The 13,588-nt window shown below is 35.0% G+C and overlaps 1 protein-coding gene across 1 annotated transcript; it reads right to left on the bottom strand.

The window, feature by feature from the left end:
* Positions 1-10,647: 10,647 nt before the first annotated feature.
* On the bottom strand, positions 10,648-13,354 carry ppdpfa (pancreatic progenitor cell differentiation and proliferation factor a). The gene is given in 5 exon segments (NM_200079.1): positions 10,648-11,088; positions 11,177-11,273; positions 11,379-11,456; positions 11,783-11,889; positions 13,215-13,354. Coding segments are annotated over 4 exon segments (354 nt in total). The 5' UTR covers positions 11,838-11,889; positions 13,215-13,354; the 3' UTR covers positions 10,648-10,964.
* Between the last annotated feature and the right edge of the window lie 234 nt (positions 13,355-13,588).

Raw genomic sequence — 13,588 nt, 5'->3', positions numbered from 1 at the left:
TTAAATAAAACTTCTAATAAAACTTTTGTTATTTATTGCACTATTTATTATAATAATAACTATATACAAATTATATAAACCCTTTAAATGTTTACTAATTAAACACAATTGACACAGTTGAAGTCAGAATTATTAGCCCCCCTTTGAATTTTGTTTTTTACTTTTTTAAAATATTTTCCAAATTACGTTTAACAGAGCAAGGGAGTCTGATAATATTTTTATCTTCTGGAGAAAGTCTTATTTGCCTTATTTCGGCAAGAATAAACGCAGCTTTTAATTTTTTAAAAACCATTTTAAGTTCAAAATTATTTGCCCCTTTTAGCATTTTTTTTGTTTTCGATAGTCTACAGAACAAACCATCATTAAACAGTAACTTCCCTAATTACCCTGACCAGGCCTTTAAGCTGTATAGAAGTGTCATCATGGCAAAGATAAAGTAAATCAGTTATTAGAAATGAGTTAGTAAAACTATTATGTTTAGAAATATGTTGAAAAAAAATTATCTCTGTTAAACAGATATTGGGGGAAAAAATAAACAGGGGTGGTAATAATTCAGGAGGGCTACTAATTCTGGCTTCAACTGTATATATATATATATATATATATATATATATATATATATATATATATATATATATATATATATATATATATATATATATATATATATATATATGTGTGTGTGTGTGTGTGTGTGTTTTTTATTATTAGTGCTTAGCATAATTGAGTACAGCCTATTTTGAAAATGAATATTTGAATATTTGTTCAATTCTCTGTGAATATAAGCAATGTATTTTTTGCATTTCAACAAATTAACAGATTAATTAAAAATATATATTTATTGAAATATTATTTTAGTCATCAAACATTTAGAAATTTGAAAAAAAAAATGTAATTCAAGCTAAATATTGCAAAACTATTGCAAAAAAAAATGTTTCTTTTTTTTTTTTTTTTGCTTCTCTTAATTTTTCTTTTTTTTTTAAAAACAATTTGTATTAAATGTTTTCTATAACATACATTTGGGTGTACTCGTTTTTGGACCGTAAGTTTTATTTGTTAGATAAGCTCCAGATTTGGCTTCAGTACTGACTAATCTAATGTATATGCACAAACAGAATATTGTATAGCTTCCTATTAATATATACAGTTGAAGTCAGAATTATTAGCCCCCCTGAATTATTAGACCCCTTGTTTATTTTTTTCCCCTCAATTTCTGTTTAATTTTCTGCAAATTTAAATAATCTGCAATTTTTTTCAACTCATTTCTAAACATAATAGTTTTAATAATAGTACATATTATTTTACTAGATATTTTTCAAAACACTTCTATACAGCTTAAAGTGACATTTAAAGGCTTAACTAGATTAATGAGGTTAACTAGGCAGGTTAGGGTAATTAGGCAAGTTATTGTATAAGGATAGTTTGTTCTGTAGACTATGGAATAAATTAGCTTAATAATTTTTACCTTTAAAAATGTGTTAAAAAAATTCATAACTACGGCATGGAAAATCTACATATGCAACGTCAAAGAAATCTTGGACACTTAACCCTCATCTGATGCTACGGATGACAACTTAATGGAAATGATCTAACGGCTTGGTCTAAACTATAGTTATTCTGTGTTTCCTGATGTGCGTATAATGGGGTGGGGGGGTGGGGAATATATATGGGGTTATATCTGTTAAAAGTATTTTGTTATCTGATTTTAAAAATTGTATATTCTCACTTTCGGAAATAAAAAACTGAATTACAAAAAAAAAAAAAATTCATAACTTATTATATTCTAGCCGGAAAAAAAAAACAATTAAGACTTTCTCCAGAAGAAAAAATATTATCAGACATGCATTAAAAAATTTCCTTGCTCTGGTAAACATTACTGGGGAAATATTAAAAAAGAAAAAAACTTCAAAGGGAGGCTAATAATTCTGACTTCAACTGAATATATATATATATATATATATATATATATATATATATATATATATATATATATATATATATTTTTTTTTTTTTTTTTTTTTATATATATATATATATATATATATATATATTTTTTTTTTTTTTTTTTTTTTTTTGCAAAGAAATCAAGAAATGTTTGGCTAGCACTTTATTTCACAGTCCACTTGCATGTATTGTACTTGTCTTAATAATTACATGGATGAATAATATTTACTAAATAACCCCGAGCCTAACCTTTGTCACCTTGTGTTTTTAGGTAAGTACACTGCAAGTGCAAGTAAATAGAAATTTTATTAGCCCATTTAGAGTGAATGTAAACACAACATCCCAAACAGAACGCGTCTGTCTAGTTCCTCATTTCACAATCTCTGAAATCTTTCGACTGCTGTTTGAGTTGGCACAGTGTTGTTTATACAATTGAAAACAACAGAAATGTACTGAAATAGTCTTAATAAATAACTGCAAATGGACAGAAAATGTTCTTGTTATATGAATGAATTGATTGTGAGACATTGAAGGATTCTAAATGGGTATGGACTATTTGTGCATGACACACTGCTGATCATCTGCACTGCTGAAACCATGAAACTCAGTAACGTGAGTGCTGCCACAGCGTGTTCACGTTGCGAGTGCGTGGCGAGCAGAAATAGAATCGAGAATGCTCTGGACAAACTAATCGGAAACAATGACAGAATGTTCAGGAAGGTCACATCTGCATGATGACTGTGTGGCAGCGCTGGAGGATTTTGAACACCTCTCGTACTCTGCAATCAGACACCCTATAAATCAGTTTTCAATGTTAAGGTCTATAATAACCAAAGCCTCTCACATTTTTTAGAATGATTTGCCTGCTATTCAATTTCAGCTTTGAGTGTGTGATGAAATAACATTGCAGTCCTGTTTCACAAATCAGAATGATAAATAGGAAGTGCAGTTTGTCCATCACTGCCTGTTGCAAGAAGCCTTGTTTTACACATCAAACTTTTAGTGCTGATTTAAGTGCAAAATGGCACAAACACCACGAAAAAAAGTCTTGTTTCTAGACTGGATGCATTTTCTGGACAAGTAAAATGAACTCAAAATTAAGTGAGTTTCTCAAAACCTGCCAGTGGAGTAAGCTAAATAATCTAATAACAATTCTAGAAACATATATAAAAATTTGATTTAAGAATTGCAGCACAGAAATTGAATTAGGCATAAACAACCTCCACTTGATTTAGCCAATCAGCTTAGTAAACATTTATAGACTGTAAGACTGATTTTTCGAAAACTGAACATTTTTACACTGTTCTTAAGTTGGTGTATATATATATATATATATATATATATATATATATATATATATATATATATATATATATATATATATATATATATATATATATATATATATATATATATTTGATCAGAATTAAGCTCTTTATCAGGCAAGGAGCCATACATGATAACTCCACAGTTCTCTGTCTGTGTAAAGTTAACGACTTACAAACAATTCGGTCAGAACAAGTCAATGACTCACTGATTCAAATAAACTGTGTGAGCCTGTAGCTAACTACTCACATATGATTCAGTCACTGATTCAAATTATTTTTTCAGAGTTGATAACTTAGAAACGATCTGATCATAGTTGGTTAATGACTTAGTGATTAAAATGATCTGTTCAGAGTGAGTCTTTAGTTAACATCTCGCAAATGATACAGTCAGAGCTAGTTAACGACTCACTGATTCAAACGTTCTGTTCAGAGTGCTTTTATAGTTAATAGTCACAAATGATTTAGTCTTTTTTTTAACTACTGTATCTCATAGTAAGCAGTTGAAACACTTGGTTTTTTTGCACCACACTTTTATATAAACTAGGCTATGATGTGATTTGTTATTTTCTCTTTGTTTGCTCATAATTTGACTCAAATTATGAACTATCAATACTAATTATTTGTGTATGATGAGTTTTATTAATTAAATACAATTTTCACAAATGTATAATCATCACTATATTTTAAAATACATAAATACATTCAAAACACTAAGAACCTTTCTAAACTAGGGGTGTAACGGATCACAACCCACGGTTCGGAACACACGTGACCCGCGGGTTAAAGCTTAAATCATTTTTTTGCTTGTAGATGAATCCTAAATTTGTCACAGAGATCCCCTCACATTATTCAAATCACATGTATGAAAGCGTTTAGGCTTTCCTGTAAATTCTTTTGATAACGGAAGAAGTTGTAGTGGGTTATTCGGGATGTGGTGGGTTTCTTAAGGTGTTTTCTGTCACTACTTTTTTAGCCTGCATTAATGCATTCAGTGTAAGCGGCACGGTTAACCATTAAAAGATCAGGATCTAAACAAACATGCAACATAAATTATAAATGATGGTGATTTGCAAATGTTTGTTAATCCTTCGAATCGCTGCATTCATGTCTGTGAAAAACGCAAAAATCAAGAGAGAGATTCAGTCTTTAGTCTTTTGAGTTAGCTATGAAGTTACAAACAGTCAAATAACACCGCTGTACTGGGATAACAGTTTATACTTTAGAAAAAAACACTGATGTTTATAGTAAAGAATAAAATCATCATAATATGCTGTTCAAATGTAAAAGTTGCAGGCAAAAATTACATCAACCAGGTGACGACAACCAGCCATCAAAAATATTCAATTCAATTCACCTTTATTTGTATAGCGCTTTTACAATGTAGATTGTGTCAAAGCAGCTTCACATAGAAGATCAGAGTAAATTGAAATACTGTAGTTCAGTTTTCAGAGTTTAAGTTTAGTTCAGTTTAGCTCAGTTCAGTGTGGTTTAATAATCACTACTCAAAGTGAAGAAATAAAATACCTTGAGAGAAACCAGGCTCAGTTGGGCACGACCATTTCTCCTATGGCCAAACGTCTTGTGCAGAGCTGCAGTCTAAGCGGTGGAGGCTGGTAGCTGGACCTCAGCGAAATATGCCACTGAATAATTCTTTTAAAAATGATTCATCTAGCAATGAAACATGAAGTTTCATGAGTGAATAACTTAATCATTTATTGAAAATGAGACTAAATATAAATATGTGCTGTACAAATTATAATGTTAGATTTATAAATGTAGCGTTATCAGTAACAGTGAGTTTTTCACAGCACTGAATATTTTACAATTCATTTTTATGCATCTGATTATTTCTTCATGATATTGTTAATAAAATTACAGGTTAAAACCAAAAGTTTTTTTGCAATACTGATTTTGTAATAAATGAAAAGCAAATGACATTTGTCTTCTCCCCTTGTTGGCTGATCCAAAAAATGGTCCGATCCGTGAGTAAAAAAACAGAATGTGATCCAGACCGTGAGATTTCTGATTCGTTACACCACTGTTTTACAATGATTGTAGTAAAACTGAAAAGAAGTTATTAATCCTTTAATGGAGCATTATTTTATTAGTACCTATAGTTAAGTGCTTGACGTGAACTACAATAAACCGAAATGATACATTTGGATAATTTTGACTATGTATCGTGTCTTAACATACACAGTGCTTGTATTTGATTTCAGATTTCAGCTGAATAATTGGAAACAAAATTAGTAAAGGCAGATTTACAATGCAGACGCTCTGGGTCTATGTTTAGGGCTTCTTGGGACTGGACCAGTCATACTAGTACAAGTAGGCCTAGTTCATTCATAGACTATTTAAAGCGCAAACACGAATATGCAAGGTGATATTTTATTTCATTCAGACGTGTGCTAAGGCATGAAGTCAACAGCTAGGACAGTCAGCAAACATGACCACCGATAAAATAGTAGAAAGGACAAGTTTCATGGCCTGTTATCAGAACGAACACGTGTTACTTATAAACAGAGACTCTGCCACTGATAAAATAAACAGAAAGACGTTTGTGAATGCAAGGTATACTGAGAAACTCTGTTCTCCGTTTCCAAACACAGGAGATAGTAAAAGTGGAGCAGCTTGAAAGATATCCAAGAACGTGAACGTACACATGGTGTGTGTGTGTGTGTGTGTGTGTGTTTGTGTGTGTACATGTGCTGACCTTTATGCAGAATAACCCGACAGCAGGCAATGATCGGCAAACTCACACAGACAGCAGACTCAAACTGTTTTTAGCTCTCGCCTCTGTTTAGAAACAACTGTGGGATCAGGGGGGAACTCTGTGACCCACAAAAGTTTCTGGGTGAAAGGTCATAATGGTGACATTAAAATAAATGATCATAATAAATACTTAATTTGTATTAAATTTATATAAAAAATTAATTTTTATTACTTAATTAAAAGTATTAGCTAAAGTGGCAAAAGGAAATCTACGTGGTGCAATAAGTTTATGAAAAAACTGAGGAAACTAAGGCTACAATTAGCACAGGCTCACCAAAATCAGACAATAAAAGATTGGAAAAATGTTTCCTGGTCTGATGTGTCTTGATTTCTGATGCGACATTCAGAAGCTAGGGTCAGAATTTGGCATCAACAACATGAAAGATAGATCTATCCTGCCTTGTATAAACAGATCAGGCAAGTGGTGGTGGTGTTATGGTGTGGGGGATTTTTTCCTGGCACACTTTGGCCCCATTAATACAAATTGAGCATTGTGTCAACACCACAGCCTACCTAAGTATTGTTGCTGACCATGTCCATCCTTTTAATCCACAGTTTACCCATCATATTTTGGCTACTTCCAGCAGGATATTGAACCAAGTCATAAAGCGCTAATCATCTCAGACTGGTTTCTTGAATATGACAATGAGTTCACAATACTTAAATGGCCTTCACAGTCACCAGACCACAATCCAATAAAGCACCTTTAGGATGTGGTGGAACGTGAGATTTGCATCATGAACTGCGTGATGCTATCATGTCATTATGGACCAAATTTTCTGAGGAATATTTCCAGTACCTTGTTGAATTTATGCAGTTCTAAAGGCAAAAGGGTTATAAGAATTTTCTGTAGGGTGTATTTACTTTTTATGATGCAAAACTCAGAACTTATACTCAATTGTTTTAAAAAATGTTTCAATAATGTGAACACATTTGTTCAACAAAATCATTTTCAGGTGATTAACAACCTCACAACTTATCTGCCTTTAAAGCTTTATTGGCAGTTGTGTCCCTATGGAGAAAAAGAGTTTTTACTTCTAGAAGCCAGCCGTTATTAGATAAAAAAACATACTGAAAATTAGGGCCTTTTTTAGTCAATGAACAAAATAACATAGTTGTCTATTAATTAAGAACTATTTTACGTTGATTGTTTTCATATGTTATTATGCGTTTGTGCTTTTAAGACCTTTACTACACAACAAATGCTGGTTTTCAACCCAAATCTGGGCAAAAAATAATAAATAAATAAAAATGGACAAACCAAACCGTTGCGTTTTTAAATTTAAGCCTGGGTTTTACTATATTTACCCAAATTTAGGTTAAAACATCCCACCATGTTTTAAGAGTTTATTATCTGCTTATTATTTTGCCATACTTTTTTATTTAAAATTTTCTTAATTAACAAATAAAATGTATTACAATTTTTTATTTTAGTATTTTATTTTATGGGAGAGGCAGTGGCGCAGTAGGTAGAGCTGTCGCCTCACAGCTGGTTCGAACCTCTGCTCAGTTGGCGTTTCTGTGTGGAGTTTGCATGTTCTCCCAGCGTTTGCGTGGGTTTCCTCCGGGTTCCCCCACAGTCCAAAGACATGCGGTACAGGTGAATTGGGTAGGCTAAATTGTCTGTAGTGTATAAGTGTGTGTGTGAATGTGTGTGTGAATGTTTCCCAAAGTTGGGTTGCCGCTGGAAGGGCATCCGCTGCGTAAAAACTTGCTGGATAAGTTGGCGGTTCATTCAGCTATGGCGACCCCGGATTAATAATGGGACTAAGCCGACAAGAAAATGAATGAATGATTGATCTTATTTGACATTTTACCCAATATTTAGGTTAACACTACCCTGCATTGTTTAGAGTTTATTATCTGCTTGTTATTTGTGTAAAAGCATAATTTGCTTCATATTATATGTTCCTTCATCAAAAGTATTCAGTATAGCAGGTGGTAAACAGTGCATCAGACATCCTCTTCAGCAAACTGGTACAATAAATTTAGCTTCAAAAAGTACAAACTGACCAATCAATCAAAAACTGGCAAAGAGAATTGTTTAAATAGTGTATAATGTTGGACATTCATTCATTTTCTTTTCGGCTTAGTCCTTTTATAAATCTGGGGTTGCTACAGCGGAATGAACCACCAACTTATCCAGCATTTGTTTTACACAGTGGATGTCCCTTCTGCGAGCCACTTGGGCTCCAATGAAGAGGAGCTTGAGCTCCAACTTCTCCTCCTATAAGCTGTTTTAATGCGTACATCCACCCCACCTCTAACCCAGCCCCCAGTGACATCACTTGTAGAACAAGTGCAAGTAAGGAGGAGCTGGAGCTCAAGCTGCCCCTTGCTTGAGCTCAGCTCTGCCCGAGTGGCTCTGCAGTGAGAACCCCTTGCCTCCAGCCGCAACCCATCACTGGGAAACATTCATACACACTCATACGGTCAATTTTAGCATACCCAATTCACCTGTACCACGTCTTTGGACTTGTGGGGGAAACCGGAGGAAACCCATGCGAACATGAGGAGAACATGCAAACTCCACACAGAAACACCAACTGTCTGTGCCTAGGCTTGAACCAGCAAACTTCATGCTTTGAGTCGAATGTTCTACCCATTGCGCCACCATGTCGCCTTATATAGGCCATTGTCCCAAAATAAAACAGCTGTTTTTAGTGACTAATAATCTGTATGCCCCATTTCTATAATTAGATCTAAGTAGATTTGGCATCAGAGGTGCTGCCTTTTCACTCCTTTTATTTGACCAAAGCGCTTTCCAACTGCTCTGATGACCATGTAGCAGCTACTTATTATATTGGGCTGCTTTCTAAAAGCTAATTCTGCCAGATGGAGGAAAAAAACTGCTCGAGTTGCTTAGTGCCACATGTACAGTAGATGTAGTGTTATATAAAGCGCATTAGTGTGTCCTGTCTTAGCACAAGAGTTTTAATCACACCAAAGCCTTCTTAATGCCAAACGTCTTGCGCACAGACTGTGGATGAGCAGCTCATTCTCTGGAGAAAAGCAGAGTCAGTGAACAGAAACAGTTTCATGCTAATCCTTGGATGAAAGTCACTGATAGCCTAAAAGTGATTCACTGTAATCCATACTAATGACGCTGGATATGATCGATCCACAGCGAGACACTGCAGCCAAAAATTCAATCAGTTTTGAGATTTTGGGTTTATCATAGTGTTTTTATTCAGTCTAATGGAAAAAAAAACATCCTATATATACCTTTAGAGTTTCTATATAGCAACTTTTAAATTTGTGTCTAGATTTTATTCACAATATAGATTTTTATAGGCCATTTTTTCAAAATAAACATGCCATACATTTTAGCACTTGACCAAAAACCACACTTTCTTCACATTTATATTCGGTAGGTTTTTACGGAAGGCTTATACTGATAATCAGTGGTGTAAAGTAAAAAAAAAATACTGCTTTATTTTTTCTTGTCTATGGGTGTTAGAAAAATCAGTCCTGTGATTCCTATCCAATTAAACATCTCATAGACAGTAAATCGCATCATACTGAACAACCTTAGGACATGGGCGCTTTAATAAAGCAGCAAACTGTTTGGAAACATTAAAAGTGTCCAAGAAGATGCCCAAAATCTTTACAAGCATCAGCTTTTTACATTGTAATACTCAATGCTCACTACTCTTGAGTGCTTTTGAAATTATTATGAGCTTATTTTTACCAATACTTTGAGTAATATTTATAACAGATTCTTTTACTTCACTAGCGCTACATTTTTGGGAAAGTAATGGTACTTGAGTATAGTTTTTCAGTACTCTTTCCTTCACTGTTGAATACATGCAGTTTATTCTAAAGAAATTATCTTAATTAAGTGTTTTTTTCTGGCTTTTCACAGTATTTAAACTCCATTCCCAAAAAATGAATTCTTCGTAAAAACATTTTCAAAAGTGTTTCCCCCCCAAATTAGCTCACATTTTGTTAAACGATCCCTCATTTGCATATTTAAAGATTTCAGAAAACTTACAATACAAACGTATTTCATGTAATCATGTTAAAACTGGGCAATACAGTGGCTCAGTGTTTAGCACTGTCGCCTCACAGCTGATTGAGCCTTAGCTGGGTCAGTTGGCATTTCTGTGTGGTTTGCATGTTCTCCTCGTGCTCGCGTGAGATTCCTCCGGGTGCTCCAGTTTCCTCCACAGTCTAAAGACATGCACTATAGGTCAATTGGATAGGCTAAATTGGCCGTAGTGTATGTGTGTTTCCTAGTACTATGTTTTAGCTAGAAGGGCATCCACTCAGTAAAACATATGTTGGATAAGTTGGCGGTTTATTCCGCTGGGGCGACCCCTGGTCATTAAAAAGGGAGTAAGCCGGAAAGAAAATGAATGAATGAATAAAATAGATTCCTAAATAAGTTATAATTTTTCTGTAAAAACATTTATATTTGACAAGAGTGTTCTTTTTTTTTTATTTCATTAATCGATCCCTCATTTGCATATTGAAATATTTTAGAAAACTTGTATACAACTGTGTTTATTGTAATCATGATGATCCTGTCAATTATATTCAGTATAATCAATGTACCTTGTAGTGATGGTATTGCGAAGGAATTGAAACCAACACAGTATAATTTAGGCTGCAGTTAGTCATTTATTTATAACAAGTATAAGAACACAATTGCAAAGTGCACCCAGTGATACAGTGACCTACACTAAAACTCTCGTCATACAGAAAGCTTCCTTTTTTTTTTGCACTTTAAAGCTTTACAAAGTTTATTTGGTCAGGAATAAAAAAAAAAGAGCACTATATAGCATGACGTAAAAAGCAGCCGGATTTTACTAAAAAAAGAATAAGAATAAGAGAGAAAAAAAAAAAGCAGGGCCTCCGTCGCCAGCGCCGGCCCACGGTGACTCCTGGATGAGGGTGGGGTGCGTGGTGGTGTGTGCTTTATGAGGGCAGGGGTGAACCCGGCTCCTTCCCAGAGTCACTGCTCTCACTCAAATGCCTCTTCATTACAATCTCGCGAGCGACGCAGGTCACTTGACCGTTTGTCACTGTGTAGGTGCCAGTCCTGCCACACAAAAAAAAACAAAAAACACTGTGTGAAAACCAGCACCAAAAGTTAAGACAAAATAAACAACAGCAGGTGCTCAACTCACTTCTGCTGGGACTCAAATCCGTTGGGTGTTCCCATTTGATTCTGCTTCCCAAAGAAGAAACTGGACCACCAGTGGCCAGAGTCCTGACGTGCCAGACCTGCCGTGCAAGAACACCTTGAGCTTTTGGCACAGTGAGAGCTGACTGTATTGTGTGTATTTGTAATGCAGTCATTGTGGTACTGATGTGATGCTTTGTTTGTACCTGGTGGGTGTGGAATGACCTCCCCAGTGTACTCCGAACTGCTACAGGAACTGTTACTGGATGTAGATCCAATGCGCCCTGAAACATCAATAAATATTAGTAATCAATAAATATTACTTAATATTAATAAAATAATAATAACTGAAGCTCCTTCCTGGAGCATCAGCCTTCTATTATTGCAAATGAATTATGTATTACATATTTTTGACAGATTAAATAAATGAATTCAAAACTGCAGAATGATTTCCCCATATTCTTCTGTAACTAACAGAAAATAAGCAGCGCATTTATCATTGTGAAACTTTTTAAGTGTATATATTACCACTTTTAATCCACTCTTGTTGGATTTAGCATTGGATTCCACTGTGTTGAATTATTTTGATATAAAATAAAACTAAACTCACTTCGGTAGTAATCATGGGTGGCGATGAGGGAACCGCTGGATGGAATTGCTGCCATTTTCCCCGTCCTCTAAAGGGTCGACCGTGTGGAAGATGGAAAGATGGAAGACCTGTTTGAGAAAGAGGATTAACAGGTTAGATGAGGGTCGTTGTGTTTGAGGTAAACAGTTGTGACATCACAACAATGTGGCCTTTTAAATAGGGCTTGGAAAACACCTCAGGCAGGCAGATGCTGGAAAAATCGGTGCTTCCACTCAGCCCTATAAAGATTTAGAGGGTTTAACCCTGTCAGCGTCACTAGAAAAAGTGCTGCCATGTTATTTTTTTTTTTTTCATCCAACTGGTTGGTGGTATTCTTAAAATGACCAGATTTGAAAATGATCCACTAAGGCGCTGTTCATCCAACCCTTCCTTACTAGCAAACTGTGACGTGATGAAATCTCACAGCTGCTACTTGAAGTATCAGATTTCCACATTCTCTGACACTGACCCACTTGCTGGGAACAGCCGAGACCCTCTGCAACAAGTGTGCAGAACAGCTCATGTTTCACCACACGTGCATGTAAAAATACCCGGTTTCCAAGGTGAAGACAACTCCAAAACATAAAGGGATAGTTCACACTACAATGAAAGCTGACAACCTTTACTTGCACTCAAGTGGTTAAAAACTTTTATACATTGAAGAATGATGGGAAAAAACAGCTATGGCTATTTTTCATCAACATTTTTCAGAATATCTTCTTTTGGTTCAACAGAGAAAAAAACATTAAGCTAACAATCCACATTAAAATAAATGCTTAAAATCAATGTTGGATGAAGGTACTTTAAAAAAAAGTTGTTTATTACAAACTTAAGTCTGTCTCAGTCTTTAAAAACGTAAACATAACACATAATCACATTACTTTCTCTAACACATTTATTTACATTGAAAAAAGTGTCTTGATTATAATATATTGCTTTTAAAAGTAACTTTACCCAACACTGCTAATGATACACTGATGATTAAAAGTGTGTTTGTGTAGTTTTCGTCTTGCAGACGTCAATGTCAGGCTGCAGATGGGAAGAGGGATTTACCACGTGACCTTCTACCTAATACCCTTCTGTTCTACATATAACAGAGCAGACATTTAATCACACCAGTGCTTTGAGGAGCAGGATGGACTAGAGATTAAACTTTGGTTCAATAAAAGAAACTGTTCAAGTCGAAGAGCAGAATAATAAGATATACTACCTTACAGAAAGCCATGTCATGTAGCCATGTAAGTGCCCTTACATTATTTATATAATGTTCTTACAACTTTTATTCGCTATGAATTTGACCATGTGTGTAAAGTTTAGTTGTAAATAAAAAAAGTTTAAAAAAAAAAACCTTGATAAGTCACCTTCCTGTCCAAAAAAAGTTCTAACTTAATAAACTATTCGTTCATTAACTTACCTTTTATTTTGGTGAGTTGGTGATGTTGGTAATGCACCAAAAGCAAGGTTGGTCGGGTAAACGCTAGGCGACGGTGCCCATTGGTAGTTTGTTGTTTTGGGTGAGACCCTCCAAGGTCTTTCGCTCCTCTGCTCCAAATTGCCCAGCCTGAAGGACGCTCGCTCTATTTATTTAGCAGAGGGCGTGGCTTGGTGGCTGACTCCAGGTTGGAGGCGTGGCTTGTTTGTGGCACAAGCGAAGGACGTGGCCAGCTGGCTGGCATGATCTTGTGGGCGTGGTTTGCCTGCTGGGCACGGGATTGACAGGTCAAAACAATGTTGTTCAGCAGAGCTAAATCTGTGGACAAGGGCACGTGTTTTTGAGATTTGATTGAC

This window comes from Danio rerio, chromosome 8 (assembly GCF_049306965.1).
Source record: "Danio rerio strain Tuebingen ecotype United States chromosome 8, GRCz12tu, whole genome shotgun sequence".
Lineage (NCBI taxonomy): Eukaryota > Metazoa > Chordata > Actinopteri > Cypriniformes > Danionidae > Danio > Danio rerio.
Note: the sequence above shows the minus strand (reverse complement) of the source record. Positions and strands in the feature narration are given on the sequence as shown.